This window comes from Talpa occidentalis, unplaced genomic scaffold (assembly GCF_014898055.3).
Source record: "Talpa occidentalis isolate TD23 unplaced genomic scaffold, MPIMG_talOcc4v2.1 talOcc4.5, whole genome shotgun sequence".
Lineage (NCBI taxonomy): Eukaryota > Metazoa > Chordata > Mammalia > Eulipotyphla > Talpidae > Talpa > Talpa occidentalis.
The window spans coordinates 111,885,468-111,900,317 of NW_023604861.1; the positions used below are offsets into that span (position 1 = coordinate 111,885,468).

Here is a 14,850-nt window from a genome sequence, read left to right on the forward strand (position 1 = left end):
GGATCAATCCCCTGCCTGTGTCCCATTTCACACGGCCAATAAATTGTTTCGCCTATTTATGGCAGTGTGTTGCTTACCATAGTGAGAAGCTGCTTACCCCCAAACCAAACCCTTCTTCAGGGCAATAGGCTAAAAGCAAGCTCTTCTCAAAGGAGGCTCAGCTTTCTCCCACTCTGGACCTTCCATGCAGCTTCCTAAGTATAAACTTTAGAAAATCCTCATCTCCCAGAAACATGAACAAGCATGGTAAAAATGATGGCTTCACACTACCTGGGGGAAGGTGGGAATGAGAAGTAGGATCAAAACAAGGGTGGTGGGAATTGTATGGGGACTGTAACCAAGATGAAAATGCATACATTGTGCGAAAAAGAAAAATGATGTAAAAAAATATAAAATTTAAAAAAAAAGGAAAAAAAAAATGATGGCTTCTCAATGGTCTTTGTTGCTGTTTTTCTATTCACAAACACAATCAGTGCACACCCCATATGCATATCCAGGAGGAAAATTAAAGAGTGAATATTGAAGTTAAATGAGATTGTTCCACTTGAGTCTTCAAAGGAAGGGACCACACAATTTGGGCTCTGTTCAGGTAAGAGTCTTTCCCTGGTTCTTTGGAAAGAAGATTCAAGTACTAAGATTTCCATTTTTGCCTATGTTTTTAAGAAGTAAAACATGTCTGTAAATAATTACTGAGATCCAACTTATTCCCTTTTCACATTATTTCATACACTCCTCTCTGCCTTTTGACAATTTTTTTTTAAATCACGTACATCATTGCTTTGTTTTCCTCCATTTATATAGACCTGTAGACATTATCTGTTACAAATATTCAGATCTTTTATCTCTCCTGCAATATTTCACAGTGCTCCTGCAGTCTCTGAGTATCTTCAGGGGACCACAGCCCATGCTCAGATGTGTGCATTTAACTGCTGACAGCTCTATTAGAAGCATTTTCCATACACTCAATGAAACTGATGTCTACCCTCCTGTGACTTCTAACCCTCTGCTCCTAGACCTCCCCTAAGGAGCCACAGGAGACATAATTCCCCTCTGCTAGTTGGTCACACTTTAGGTTCTTAAGATGCCACCATGGCTCATCCACTAGTAAGGATCTTGGGCTATGACCAGGAGTCATTGAGTCTGGCTCCCTGGGGATAAGTATAAAACAAGATTAAGAAACCATCTCATTGACTCACACCTATAATCAGAAAGTCTTCAATCAACTCTACAGCCCTGAATATTCATTGAGTCACGGCATTGTAATGCTGTCAGTGCAATCCAGTTGGGGGACAAGCACACACAATGATATGTGTACCTACAGCTAACTGGCAAGTAACAGAACTGGAGATTAAATTTAAGCTTTGCATTTCAATAAAGGGGTTACTCCCACTCTACATCACCAAGAAGCTACTGACTGTCAAATTCAGCCTTGATCCTGTGACCTAATTGGGGAGCCTGGTGTCCAACACTAGCAAGGCGCTGTGAGGATCCAGGCCCCCATAGACATGGTCAGTGTTTCTATGGCAACCAGTGTCATGCTGGGTTTTGGTGATCTGGCTCCCCACTGGACCAAGAGGCCCAAAGTATAGCAGTTGCCCAGGTTCCCAAACTGGCTTTGTATAGTCTGAAGGCAGGACAGGGCTGCAGGCGCCACACAGCCACATCACGAGGCCAGCCAGAGCCTTCGGCATGCTGGCCCAGCTTACAGAAACCTCTGTCCTTGAGAGGCATATGAATTCCTGGGGCAGGCAGGGTACAACCACAGCTCTAGCTATAGATGCAATATAAATATGTGAGTATATGGTTGTACAGAAAGACACAAAGGAGGGTGGGAACAATATGCAGAGTTGTAAGCCAGCAGGTGGGGGTGGGCAGGCCGGCGTGGGAAGGCCCCCAGGAGGAGGCAAACTTGAAATTCAATTTTGAGAGAACAGAGAAATAGTTGAATAAACAGGGAGGGGACAGGGTATTATAAACGGGGACTTAGTGTGTATGGAGGCTCAGAGGTGGCCTCAGAGATCCCCTTGATAAGTACCAGGCACAGAAAGTTTAAACATGCAGGCCCACACCCACCATGAAATTGATTGTATGCTGGAATATGAAACAACTGATTATCCAAAGCAAAGTCAGTCCAAACACCTTGTTTATCTCAATAGTTTCCTTTAAAAGTGACACTTTTTCCTGTTATTTCATTTAGTCGTGTGTTCATTTATTCAACAAGTAAAAATTATGCCCCTACTGCGTACACAGCACCTAATCCAGAACTCCCTCTGTGCTTCCCCATCCATAAAAGGAAGGTGCAACTTGCCTACCTCAGAGGAGGATGATGGAGAGGTAAGTTCTAGCAAGGTCCCTGGGTGAGTTATTTTAATTAAAGCCCCAGGAACTAGGAGAAAATTAGCACAGTGGGATCAAATTCAAGCGCCACTCAATACTTGAGGATATTTATAGAAAAGCAAACACAAAAACAACAAATCCAATATCCTGACTGGCTGCTTTTTGTTTTCCTGGAATAAATTGGTGCTTGTTTCTTGTTTTCCTATCTCAAGAACTCCAATGCTTTCCATTTTGACTTTCTGCACAGGACTGGGATACGAAGGCCTGGGCATTTCTTACTCCCTAAGAAAATGAGTACCTTCTCCCAGAAGAAAGGAGAAAGTGGACTAAATAGAAAAGGACTCAGAGGTATTGACCTGGAGATGTTCTACAAGGTTGGAAGTTGGGGAGAAGAGAAAGCAGAAACCCGCTCAAGGCTCAGAGGGGAAATCCCAGGTCTCACAGTCTTGCTTCAGAAGGTGTGGCTGGAGGGCCAGCAGCAAGGCATCTCCCCAGGGGCTGGTTACAAATGCAACATCTCAGGCCCGCCCCATACCCACAGCATCAGGATATGGGTGCAATAGGGATGATAAATCTACCTGTGAGATTCGTTTAGGCTTAAATAAAATAATCTCTTAACAGAGATTTGGCTTACAATTTTTATTCTCTCCTACTCCCTCCTTCCAGATTCTGGGCAAACTTCTTTTCACTTTGACTGAACTATAGAGCAAGAGAAACCCTCAGTCTCACCCCCTCTCCATGTGCAGAGGTCACTGAGGCCCAAGCAGAGCAGGTGACTTGTAGTTAGACATGTCCTAGGCACCACGGCAGGCCTGTGTTCTTCATCTTTGTTTCTCCAGCTCTTAGCATGGTGCCTGACACACAACAGATTGTCAGTACATGTTGAATCAGTCAGTAAATCAATTAATCAAAGGAACTCCAATGCAGGTACCTGTGACATCCCAACAACACAGTCTGAAAGTGAACTTAACTTCCCCTGAGTTCACTCTTCCTGACAGTTCAAAAAAAAAAATCACACCTGGATACTAGTAAGGGCCACAGGTTCATGGTGAGAGAACACCTCCCTATTTAAACTAAAATCATCATACTTTTATTGTCAAGAAACAGGCAAACCTGAGTTTCAGCTGAGTAGGAAAAACTCAGAGGCAGCTGGCTCATCCTATACTTAGTTGGGCAGAAGGTACCCCAGTTAGGGCAGCCACTCAGTCTGTGGAGATGACTAAGCTTGGGACACGGATCAGCTGACCCTCAGTGCTGCTGAGAGCTGCTCAATGCTAAAAAAAACACCACTATAGGGGTGTCTAGAGATGGGCAGGCCTCTCGGCCTAGGCACACAGAGGTAGGGCCAGGCACACAGAGGCGATTCGTATCTTGAGTTAATGGTCTGCACACATCACTCAGTCATCACCCACACCATAGGAATCCTGGCCCATCTGCCTCTTCATATTGTCCCCAGTGACAGGCACCATTGGAGGGAATCCCTTGCCTCAGCGCATCCCATCACAAATCAGAAGTGTCTGGGGGAGCAATGTTAACTAGTCAGTGAGTGCAGAGCTTTATTCCTGGAGCTCCCTGTCCCCCTGAGAGCTGATCTGTGGATCCAGAGGCTTGTTCCTCTCTGACAGAGGCCACTGGAGCCCAGCACAGTCTCTGGAAATCAGCAAGTCACTGTTTGTGAGGAGGGAATGGTCACATTTCCACTTATTTTTTCCTCAAGATTCTAAAGTGATTTTTTATTAGCTCATATACACAAGGGGAAGATTGACAAGACTGGTCCCCATCTTTCTAAATTATCTCTTTCCTTTTCCCAGAGACAAGCACCTTTTGTACTCTACGTATCCTGGCAGAGATGACCCCGTACATCCTTATATAAGGCCCACAAGGAAAAAGATTTGTTAATATTGTCTCCTTCTGTGTCCCTCCTCTGAAAAGAGATGCCCAGTAGCTGCTGGATAAATGACTAAATGAAGGAATATATAAACCAGATATCTTCCTTAAAAGTTCAAAAGTGTTTTTATTGAGGCAACATTGGTTTACAACACTGTATATGATTTAGGGGACCAGGCTCACACCTCCTCAGATGTATATCACCACACCACACCTAGCAGGTAACTGTCCATAGTGGAAAGTTCAAAACTTGGTAGTTCTAGTCCCCCTTTATTTTGTCTGCTGATTGCCTGGGTAGTCAATGGACAGTGGCTCTCTCTGGCCAACCAAGGAAAGAGGGCCAGCGTGATTTCCTGCCTTTCAGGCTTGCCACATGGAGTTAATGATAGCACATGGTCATCATTTATTGACTGTCCACTCCCAAAAGAGTCCTCAATGGGTAGGGAATCCCCTCAGTGGTCCACTGTTCCCTCTCCTACCAACAGCCCCTGCACATTATTATTCTTACTGGGCTATTGCTCACCTCCCTCTATAGAAGGATAGGTACCCGAAGCAGGGACCGTATTCATTGGTCTATACTCCTGGGCCTCATATATGTTAGATGAACAAATAAATGATGCTTCCAGAGGTAGAAACTGGGGGTGAAGGCGAGACAGGATAGGTGCCTCAGATGAAGACAGTGGTTCTCATCTGTGTGCATGTGCAAATGCACACCTTCACAGGCCCCCACAAGCTTCCAACAAAGGTTCATAAAAAAAGAGGAAGATAGGGCCTCCCTGGTGGCGCAAGGGTTAAGACGCAACCTATGAAGCTATCCGCAGCCACTGCAGCATGAGTTCGATTCCCGGCCAGCCAGGGAGGAACACACATGGTTCAGCAGACTTCTCCTGACTTGCCCACTGCTCCCCTCAGCAGTGTATTTTTGGTCAATCTGCCTGGTCTGTCCCCCACTCTGTCTCTGGTGAATCTTCTCATCCTCCACACCTCTGGCCTGTACCCCAGCTCTTGTATGCATAAATAAATAAATCTTAAAAAAAAAAAAAGAGGAAGATAAAAGCCCCAGCATCAGCAGCTCCAATAAGATGGTGAATACACTTGATTGTGAAAATGGGAATGTTTCAACAAAGCTAGGTAATAAGGAAAATCAATAAAACTGTCAGCACTGGCCAATTTCAATGAGATAAAAGAATAAAGTAATGGGTCCTGAAAGACAACTCTCTAAATCAGGTTAGATAAATGGAAATACCCTTTTCTTTTAAGCCAAATCACGAGGACATCAACAACAGTAAATGATTAGATTATAGGCCACTTTGACCCAGTATGAGCTGAGCTGCAAACATGAATTTCCCAAAACAGTCTTCTTTATAAGACACAAAGATGATATAAGACACAAGACAACAGCCACAGAAATAGAGTCCATGCCAGGAAACATGGGGCTCACTTCTTGACAAAGGCTCGATTATAAACTCATCCTTCCTATAAACTTATCTCTTCAACAAGACTATTTTCTCTTCAATTACTTTGTTAGTAAAACAGGCGCAGAGTCAACAGAAATGCACACGTATACCCCGCCATTGCCGAGTGGAGAGAGGCTTAGCAGTCATCCCAAAGAGCTCTGTTCTCGAAACACTTAGGATTCAATTCTGTTTTTCATCTGCTAGTGCTTGGCATTTGGTGTTGTTAACTGTGGATGACTCATTTCAGAGGAACTGCTGTGCATCTCGAGTCTATTTGGAAGGAAATGAGGGTTTCTTGGCTTTTTTCTCATCAAACATTTTAGCATTTGTCTCTTTGTGACATTAGAAACCCCCTGACAGGGATTTGATGTTCACTATTTTCTAGATGACTCCCCTTGACTCATCTGGTGCACATGGTCACTTCGAGGAAAAAGAATTTATACCATCAGGACAAGGGGTGGAGCCAAACATCTGGAGACTGAGGTACCAGCTCCCTGGTCTCAAAATCAGCAGCAACAAGTTATACTTGGGAAGAACGTAGGCTGCACATCACGAGGTCAATGTTTTTGAACATCTGGATTCTGTTATTTTTACTCTTATCAAGCCCTGAGGTTCTTTCTGCCCTCCATGTGCTATTGGAGAATCAGACAAATCCACACATGTCTGCGGAGCCTGTGGGTGAGCAGAACCAGGATTCTATTGCCTAATGCACCTCACAGGACGGAGACCTGGCAGGAGGGAGACTGATCAGCTCTTTCTATCTGATTTCTGACACTGAAGTCCCCTGTTGGGTTAAGACCTCTCATGCAATGTTACTTATTAAAGATTCAACAGAACTTGATAAGCGAAAGAGTGACTGGACTTGATGCTGGGACACCAGCCTGATAGGCTGAACATGGTAGTGTGTTCACTATGAAACTCCAGGAGATTGCCAGGGGAGAGATGGGAGGACAGGAAAGACCAAAAGCAATGTCTGTGCCTGGGCTTGACTTGCAAATCACCTACATGCCATGCTTATAAAAAGTATTCCATTCAATGCCCCAGACTTGCCCAAACTTGACCTAGAACACTCCTTATCCTTGGAAACCAAGGTCGGTGAGAGGTCTTGACCACAAAGACACATCCAGAAAGAACTTCCCACAACCTTCAAGCACATCTTAATCATTCAAGGCATTTCATTTTCCTGTTTGCATAACATGAAAATTTCTCTTTAACACTGATGACTTTGGAATCTCCTAGAGAACACAGATTGCATCTATTTATCATGTCTATCCAGCCTTACCTAAAAATAGGAGCTCCAAAACTATTTTTGATAATGATGACTTGCTTTTCACTGTTCAAAATGGCCTCCCCACTTCTTCCCTGCCAATCCAGTCTACCCAACTCTTCCTTTTCAGCCTAAGTCCTGCCTCTTCCTTGAACTGATTCTCATTTGGACAACTCTTGAGAAACCCAAATAAGCACTCAACATGATACTGCCTGCATTGTTCTCTAGTCCTTTTGTCCTACAAGTAAGTCTTGGATTCCTAATAGATTTACAAGCTCCTTGGCCTCCCCTGGTGGCGAAGCGGGTGAGCGCTGGGCTGCGAAGCTGCCCACAGCCTCTGTGGCGCCAGTTCGATCCCCGGCCGCAGGCGAGGGTCCCACATGGCGTGCAGACCTCTCCTGCTGCCTGCTGCTCCCCTCAGCAGTGTACTTCAGTCCATCTGCCTGTTCTGTTCCCAGCTCTGGCTCTGGTGAATTCTCTCACCCTCCCGCGCTTCTGACTGTACCTGTGCTTGTATAAATAAATAAATAAATCTTTTAAAAAATAAAATAAAATAAAAAGAATTACAACCTCCTTGAAGGCAAGAGTGATATTTTATACTTCTTGTGACTCCATCTCTCATTTGGCACTTCCCTCCCCTCTTCCCCACCCCCCAGCATGGGCACCAACCGGACACATCTGTTAAAGTACATTGTCGATTACTACTCATTTGAATAAATGGTTCTTTTTAGCTATCGGATCATCAAGCGTATTAGATAATGTAGAAATGAGAAGAAAAAAGGTAGAATTTTTATGAACTGAAGCTTCAGTGGACTTCGGAATCTGAGTCTAGAATCTGTCATCTAGATAGAAATTGCCTATTGGTGAAGACAGAGTCCTCCCCTCTATTTCAGCCTGGAAGAAGGAGTCCAATGCTTGCCACAGACCTAAGAAAGCTTACTAACCTGTGAGATTTCATTCAGGTCTAGTTGCAAACCAAGACTTGGTAACAGATGCACATTCTAGATAACTTGAGAAGGCACTGGCCATCTTGAACTGGGACTAAAGGAGTTTCCATTTCTCAGACAGAGGGAAAGATTATGAACTTGACTTTTTGGGTCACCTTTGGATTCAAAGCTGAGAACTTTCATTTTGTATTTCTGTAAGGAAGTTGCTTGAAAAAAACAGAACTAAAGTAAAAAGGACAGTGGGAAGGTCATTGCCACTGCTTATTACCAGGGCTATGAATTAGATCAGGGCACTGGATTGTGGTTTGGGTCTGGACCCACTGGGACCTGGTAATCAATCTTTTGGCCTTGAGCACATCGCTTGAGCTCTCTCAATGTCACCATCTCCCATATGGAGGTAATACTGCCAGGCACTTGCTCTGCACAGATGCTATCATTTCAGGACCAAGAAAATCTGGTTTGATTATGTTTTCTGTCTGTGCACCTTGAAAAAGTCCAGAAGAGGGCCTCCCCGGTGGCGCAGCAGTTGAGCGCTGGGTTGCGAAGCTGCCCGCAGCCTCTGCGGTGCCGGTTCGATCCCTGGCTGCTCCCCGGCCACTGGCGGAGGATCCCACATGGCGCGCAGACCTCTCCTGCCGCCCGCTGCTCCCCTCAGCAGTGTACTTCGGTCCTTCTGCCTGCTCTGCTCCCCGCTCTGGTGAATTCTCTCACCCTCCCGCGCTTCTGACTGTACCCAGTGCATGTATAAACAAAACAAACAAACAAACAAACAAAATAAATAAATAAAACATGCCTCTATAAAAAATAAATAAATTTAAAAAAAAAGAAAAAGTCCAGAAGAGAACTGCAAAGATGAGTTAAGATTTCTAAACTATCGTAGCAGACCTGTCCTATCTCACCCGCTGCTTCTCTTAGCAGGGTATTTCAGTAAATCTGCCTTTTCTGTTCTCCAAAAAAAATTTCTAAACTATCCCTTCAGAAAGGTTAAGGGATTTGATTGATTCAGCCTGAAGAAGAGCAATTTACTGTCTTCAAATATATGAAGGGCGTTTACCCAGGGGCCAGTGAGAGTATGGGGACCCCACATTCTCAATCTGCACTGAGCGGAGCATGCACACAAGCTCAGGCTCTGATAAGAAGTGTGTGACACAAAGGTCCACAGACACAGCTAGCCAGAGTGTCCACTGCGGGGAGGAGGAGGAAGAGCAAAAGGATGGCTAGGTCTGAACCCTGCAGAAAGCCCTGCCAGATAGACTTCTCAGTAAGTTGCCTCTTTGTCATCTTCCTTTGTTCTTAGGCCTTTTGCCACTCCCCAGAGTCAGAGCCCTGCCCTCGAATTGAGCGCCCCCAATACCCTGCTTGCTGCCCCACTATAGACACTGGGTTAGAGCTTTGCCCACCTCCCTGCCCTGAGGTCTCTGGGGCCTTAGGATATTAACTGAGCCTCTCCTGTCCATGATACCAAGGCATAGTTCTTATAGCAACCCCATCAGAGTACCTAACACAGGGGCCATTATCCTCATTCGTGGCTGAGAAATCTGTATTTCTAAACAGATAAGTTCCAGAGCTAGGAATAAAATCCAGGATTGATAGAATCCTGTGTTATTTCAGCTCTATCTGCTGCCTGTCCCCGAGAGGAGTATGAGGGCTTTCAGCAGCACATGACTGCAGAAAGAGAGAGAAAAGTGGGTTCCACCCTCTGCCCCTCATCTTCTGCTTCCACAATGTGCAAACATGCCAAAACCTGGTTTGATGGCATGATATACAGTGTTGCAAAAAGTCATTCAAATTATTCTATATCTTCTGCATTTTACTGGAGTAAAAGTTTGGTGGTACAGACCTACCAGTGAGGCCTACTTCTTGCTATGTCTATTATTCGTTTAGACTGAAAAACTCTCCTGGGTTAACACTACACTTGGGTAGAAAGGCAGGGGAAGAAAGAACCCAGAAATCCTTTGATCAGACCTTAATTATCCCTCCTTTGGAATTCTGCAAATAAAGGCACAGTGTCATATTATTATAAAGAGCATAAATAATACACAAATTACGTCACCGCAAAGAAAGACATACTAATGAACGTGCCCAACAGGAAATAAGCACTTGCACATTTGAGAATTACATCACTATTTATGCTTCTGTTACCTGGGCTAATCATGCTTTAAGTATCTGGTGAGCCTATGGGGCTATGTTTACCAGGAAGCCAGGTGGTCACTACTTAGGATAAAAGCACACCCTAAGAGTTGGAGACTGGGGTGTCACTGATGAGCCTGCTGAGACGGTTTGCTCCTTGGGATGATATAAATAAAGTGCCTGGCAAGTAACTGTCATGAGGGTCCATTTCTTTGAACCCCTTCTACTTTTTATAGATATTAGCCAGCTCTCAGCCTTGCACTCTGATAGATGCCTATTCAAGTTACACCAAAGGACAAAATTGCTGGGCAGGAAATGACTGAAATTATCATCCAGCCTAACCCCTTTACATCTGGGGTTATGTTGCCTGGTTAAACTAAAGCACACACCAGTCACATCCATTTATGGTGAACTGCACAGGACATGCAAGCAGTGGAATTTTATTAGACAGTAAGAAATCACATTAGCTGCAGCTCGAGCAGACATAAACGTCCAGGCTTCCTACAGCGAGCTAGCAAAAAAAAAAAAAAAAAAATCCTTTGGCACATCCTAGAAGGGAGTGTGTTCACGTACTCTCACCCCCACACCTTTCTCTGTGCTCTCTTGTAGGTATTTTAAAGTTTGCTCAATTGCTATGAAAATTTTTTTTTTTTTACTAATGGGACTGGAGCACTGGAGATAGGGGAGCTGAGGGATGCTTGATGATAGAATAAGCGAAAACATCACTTCTCCTTGTTTCACCTCTTTCCACGCTTTCAAGGACTACAGAGTTCAATAGTTTCACTAAATAAAGGGAGTTAGACATGAATCTGTGAATGTTTTGCACTGGATCCTTCTCATGTGATCTAAGTGGCAAACTTTGTGGCTACTCAGTCTCTGCTCCTCTCCTCGCCCCCCTACCCTTCCCAAACGAAACCCCTTCCAAAACAGGAGTCCTCCAACTCCCAGCAGCAGGACTGGGGAATCAGACAAAGATGGGGCACAGCAAGTTCAGCTTCAAGAATGGGGTTCCTGGAGTCCTTCCCCCCTCCAGAAAAACGATCCCAAATCCAGGAGCAGTGAGGAAAAAGCACAGAAAAATTTCTTCTTTTCTTCAGAGCAACACATGCTAGTACTTTACAGAGTCTAAATGCTGGCATGTGTCAGCATTTCTCAAGTAAACTCTATTTTCTTTAGATGAAAGAGATTAAAAAAAAAAAAAGACTAAGACTCCAGTCCTCTAAAAATTGCTTTGACCATTCACATGAAATAGGCCATAGAAACAAGATGGAAAAAAAAAAAAATCAATTGCTTCTGATTTATTTCTTCATTCATTTGTCCATATCCTCTCCCTCTTATGTAAAAAAGGATGTCCTCTATAATTTTGCAAGTTGTTAATCTTTTGAAGGAGAAATAAAAATCCAAGTCTTTCATTAGTTATCCAACATCTTGACACAGGAAATGTTAAATTAATTATTCTGTTGCATATAGATTATGTAAGAAAAAAGACTGCTTTTGCTCATCAAATATTTCACCATTGTCAGTGATTAGGAGGCCATTGTAAGACTTTCAAGTTGGATGAATTTGGGATCATATACTTTGTTAAGAGAAATGCAAGAATTCACCTTACTGAGTCTTTATTTCTTAATTTGGGTGTTGGATACACTGATCCCTATTTTATTTAGGTATACTGGTCTCTATTTTATTATTCTTTAGGTCCTTTTGTACATCTTAAATATTTCATACTAACTACTATTAAATCCTCAAATCTTCTAAAACAGATTCTATTCTGGGCTGTTCAAAGCTGAGAGCAGAGAAGGAACGTTGGAAATGCCAGCATATAATTGCAATAAAGAACAGAAAATGTAAGAGACCGATTTTGGAAAGATATTTCATGTTTTAAACTTATGCCAAATAATTGAGATCTCTTAAAAGAGAACTGAATTTTATTTTGAGCCCCGCATACACACAATTATTGAATTATTCTGAACACCTGTTGGAATTGGGTGATAAATTAGCTAAATGAGAATCAACAGGCATCACTGTCAAGTACATCATTTGACCAGCTCCTTTGAATTTGCTCACATAATCTCTCCTTCCATCACTGAAACATAAACAATAGCTCTATCCCTAAAGAAGAGGAGACCATGTAGAGTGATTTTGTGTTTATAATTCTGGGGAAGTGGTGTAAAAGGCTCAAGTCTTTCAATCAGGGGCTGCGGAAGCTATGAGTCTGTCTTTCCCCTGAGGACTCCAACCCCCGAGCCCTGCCAAGAGGAGCCAGTTGTGATCTTCCAACCCTCTGCCATGACCTAAAGCCAACAGTCCCCTTGCCCAGGAGAGAGGAAGAGCAGGAAGGTGATTCCAATAACTAAATTTCAGTTCTAATTCCAGGCTCCCTAGAGTCCCAGGACACCACCATCTCCCTGTTTCTACTGGATGATGTTTGATGGCATAGTGTTCCCTTCTACCCCTAAGCTCAGCCCTCACCACCCGCCAGCTTTCAGGCATTAGTGAGCAAGAGCAGGATAGAAAGAAGAGGGCATAAGAATAAGAAAGAAAATATGACGATCAGAGAACATCTATACCCTGTTGAATCAGCCAGTGGAGAGCAGACGTTTCCTCACCCCATTATTTCACTTTAAAAGTAGGGCTCTCGCCCGCATAAGGAACTGGTAAAAAGAAGTAACACTTCTATAAAAGCTCTAAAGAAGTAAGAATCTGAAATTTGACACGTTTATGTTTCATTTCTGAATTCCGTTACAGCAACTGGCTTTACTTCCTTCCCACCACACACACACAAACCCCACAAGAGTCTCAGGGGGAGCCTGCCACTCCCCGGAAGCCTGCTTCAAAATCACTGTCAGGAGCGCCTGCTTTATTGGCCTCTGTGGTAAGTCGAAAATCTTCCCTCTGCTCCACCAAAGCTAACAGATGGCTGGTCCCTTTTGATACACAGGCATAAGCATCTTCAAAATAACCTTTTCCTTTAAAGTGTGCCAGTTAATTAAATGTCGCTGTAATGTGTCCCAACCACAGCCAGAAGGGAGAGACAAAGAGTCCATGGAAGAGAACAAGAATCAGAGGTCACCCTCTCCTACCTTCACCCGATGATCCCGAGAGATCGATGATCACATACACTCTTCCTTCTGGCTCCAGATCAATCTGCAATTTAAGAAAATGAGTGACTCTGTTAGTGTGCGTGGAGACAACCCGAGAGGTCCCTGACATTTCCCTCCACACCACTAAAACCTAGAGTCCCAGCTCCATTCACTCATTGACCTATGACGTGTCGAGTACTGGGTGAATTAGGAATGAAGGCGAATCTGCATTGATGGAATGTCTGCTGTGTCCAGTTGCAGCACTAGGAGGTCTGACATCCCCGGAGGGAATGTCATCCCCCTGGTTCTCGATGGAAGCGATTTTGCAATGCAAGGGAAACTTGGCACAGAGGACACTTGACGCAGGGACACTTCTGAACACAAAAATATCCAGAGATTTTTTGATTGTCACAGTTAGACGGACAGGGAGTGCTGCTACATGAATCTAACAGGTGAGGGGCAAGGATGCTAAAGCATACAGCCTAGAGTATACAGGAGTCTCCATGGCGAAGAATTATCCAGCCCTGAGGCCAGTGGGGTTGAGGCAAGAAACCTTCAGCTATCCCATTTTGCAAATAAGGAAGCTGGACTCAAAGTTCCAAGGTTAGTGGTGATGCTGATGCACGATGCCAAAACTATCTAAAGAAACCCATGTTCTCCAAACTTCACCACTGCCCACGGGGGAGGTAAGAAAAGCCTAAGACACTATCCTTGCTCTCAAGGTGTTTAGAATCTCATCAGAGAGTTTAAAAAACAAAAACAAAAACAAAAACAAAAACAAAAACAAACAAACAAAAAAACCAGAACAATGCCGAACTCATGAGTAACTGGCAAGCCTGAAAATCATGTAGAAAAGTGATCTGGGAAGACTTTATAAGGGCAAGAAAGGAGAGGCATTGGGGTGGGAGAAAAGAGCACAAGCAAAATCTAGGGGTGCGCGTGGTGCCTGTGCAAGGCTAATGGGCCCCCTCACTCAGTTGTGTGTTAGCTGCACATGACTTTTGCAAACCCCAGGTTCTCCCAGGGTTGCCAAGAGAAAGTCAATACCTATAAATTCTAACCTTCTGCACTCCCCCTAACATCCTTCTTCTACATATTCACATTCATCCTATTTCTACTACACAGAAGCAGGCTGATGAGAACAGGCAGAGGGGCCGTTCAGACATCTTTACAAGGTCTGAGCTGTCCTCATAGAAACCGTGTTTTTCATGAGAGAGTAGTAAATCCGGAAAGCCTGGATCACCGAGTACCCCCAACAGCCTATCCTTGCCTCCACAATCCCATCTGTCTATGCAGAGCTTTCATTGGCTAATTCATGCCAAGCTTGTCTCCTCCACAAGCTGTGAATTTCTTGGGGGCAGGAACTACACTCCTTTCCTTTTTCATTGTCCCCAGCACACAGCAGGCACACACTTAGAAAGTAGTACTCAAAGGGTCTGCTCATCCACAGAGTACCTCCTCCTCCTTCCAGGTCAGGGTCATCCTGGTCTCCCTTCTGAAGCCTTTCCAGATAGCCTAGTCAGAATTGATCACCCCTTATTGGTGTCCCCACAGTATCCACACCTATCTAAATACAGCTCCTGATAAACTATAATATATTACCCACATGTCTATCTCCTCTGCTAAACAGAGTAAAATAATCATATTTTCATCCTTGGTGCTTAGCTTACCGGCTGCTAGTCAGGAGGCACCCAATAAACGTTTGTGGAGTGGAAAATGCTCTATGTTTGGAACCCCCAGAGACT

The 14,850-nt window shown here is 44.1% G+C and overlaps 1 protein-coding gene across 2 annotated transcripts in view; it reads right to left on the reverse strand.

Annotated features, from left to right (window-relative positions):
- The window catches only part of PRKCE (protein kinase C epsilon), a 457,999-nt gene that overhangs the window by 268,660 nt on the left and 174,489 nt on the right, over nt 1-14,850 (reverse strand). For both annotated transcript variants that reach the window (XM_054687735.1, XM_037528123.2), the window contains one exon: nt 13,106-13,169. In XM_054687735.1, coding sequence (XP_054543710.1) covers nt 13,106-13,169 — 64 coding nt within the window. The remainder of the gene's footprint in view (nt 1-13,105; nt 13,170-14,850) is intronic.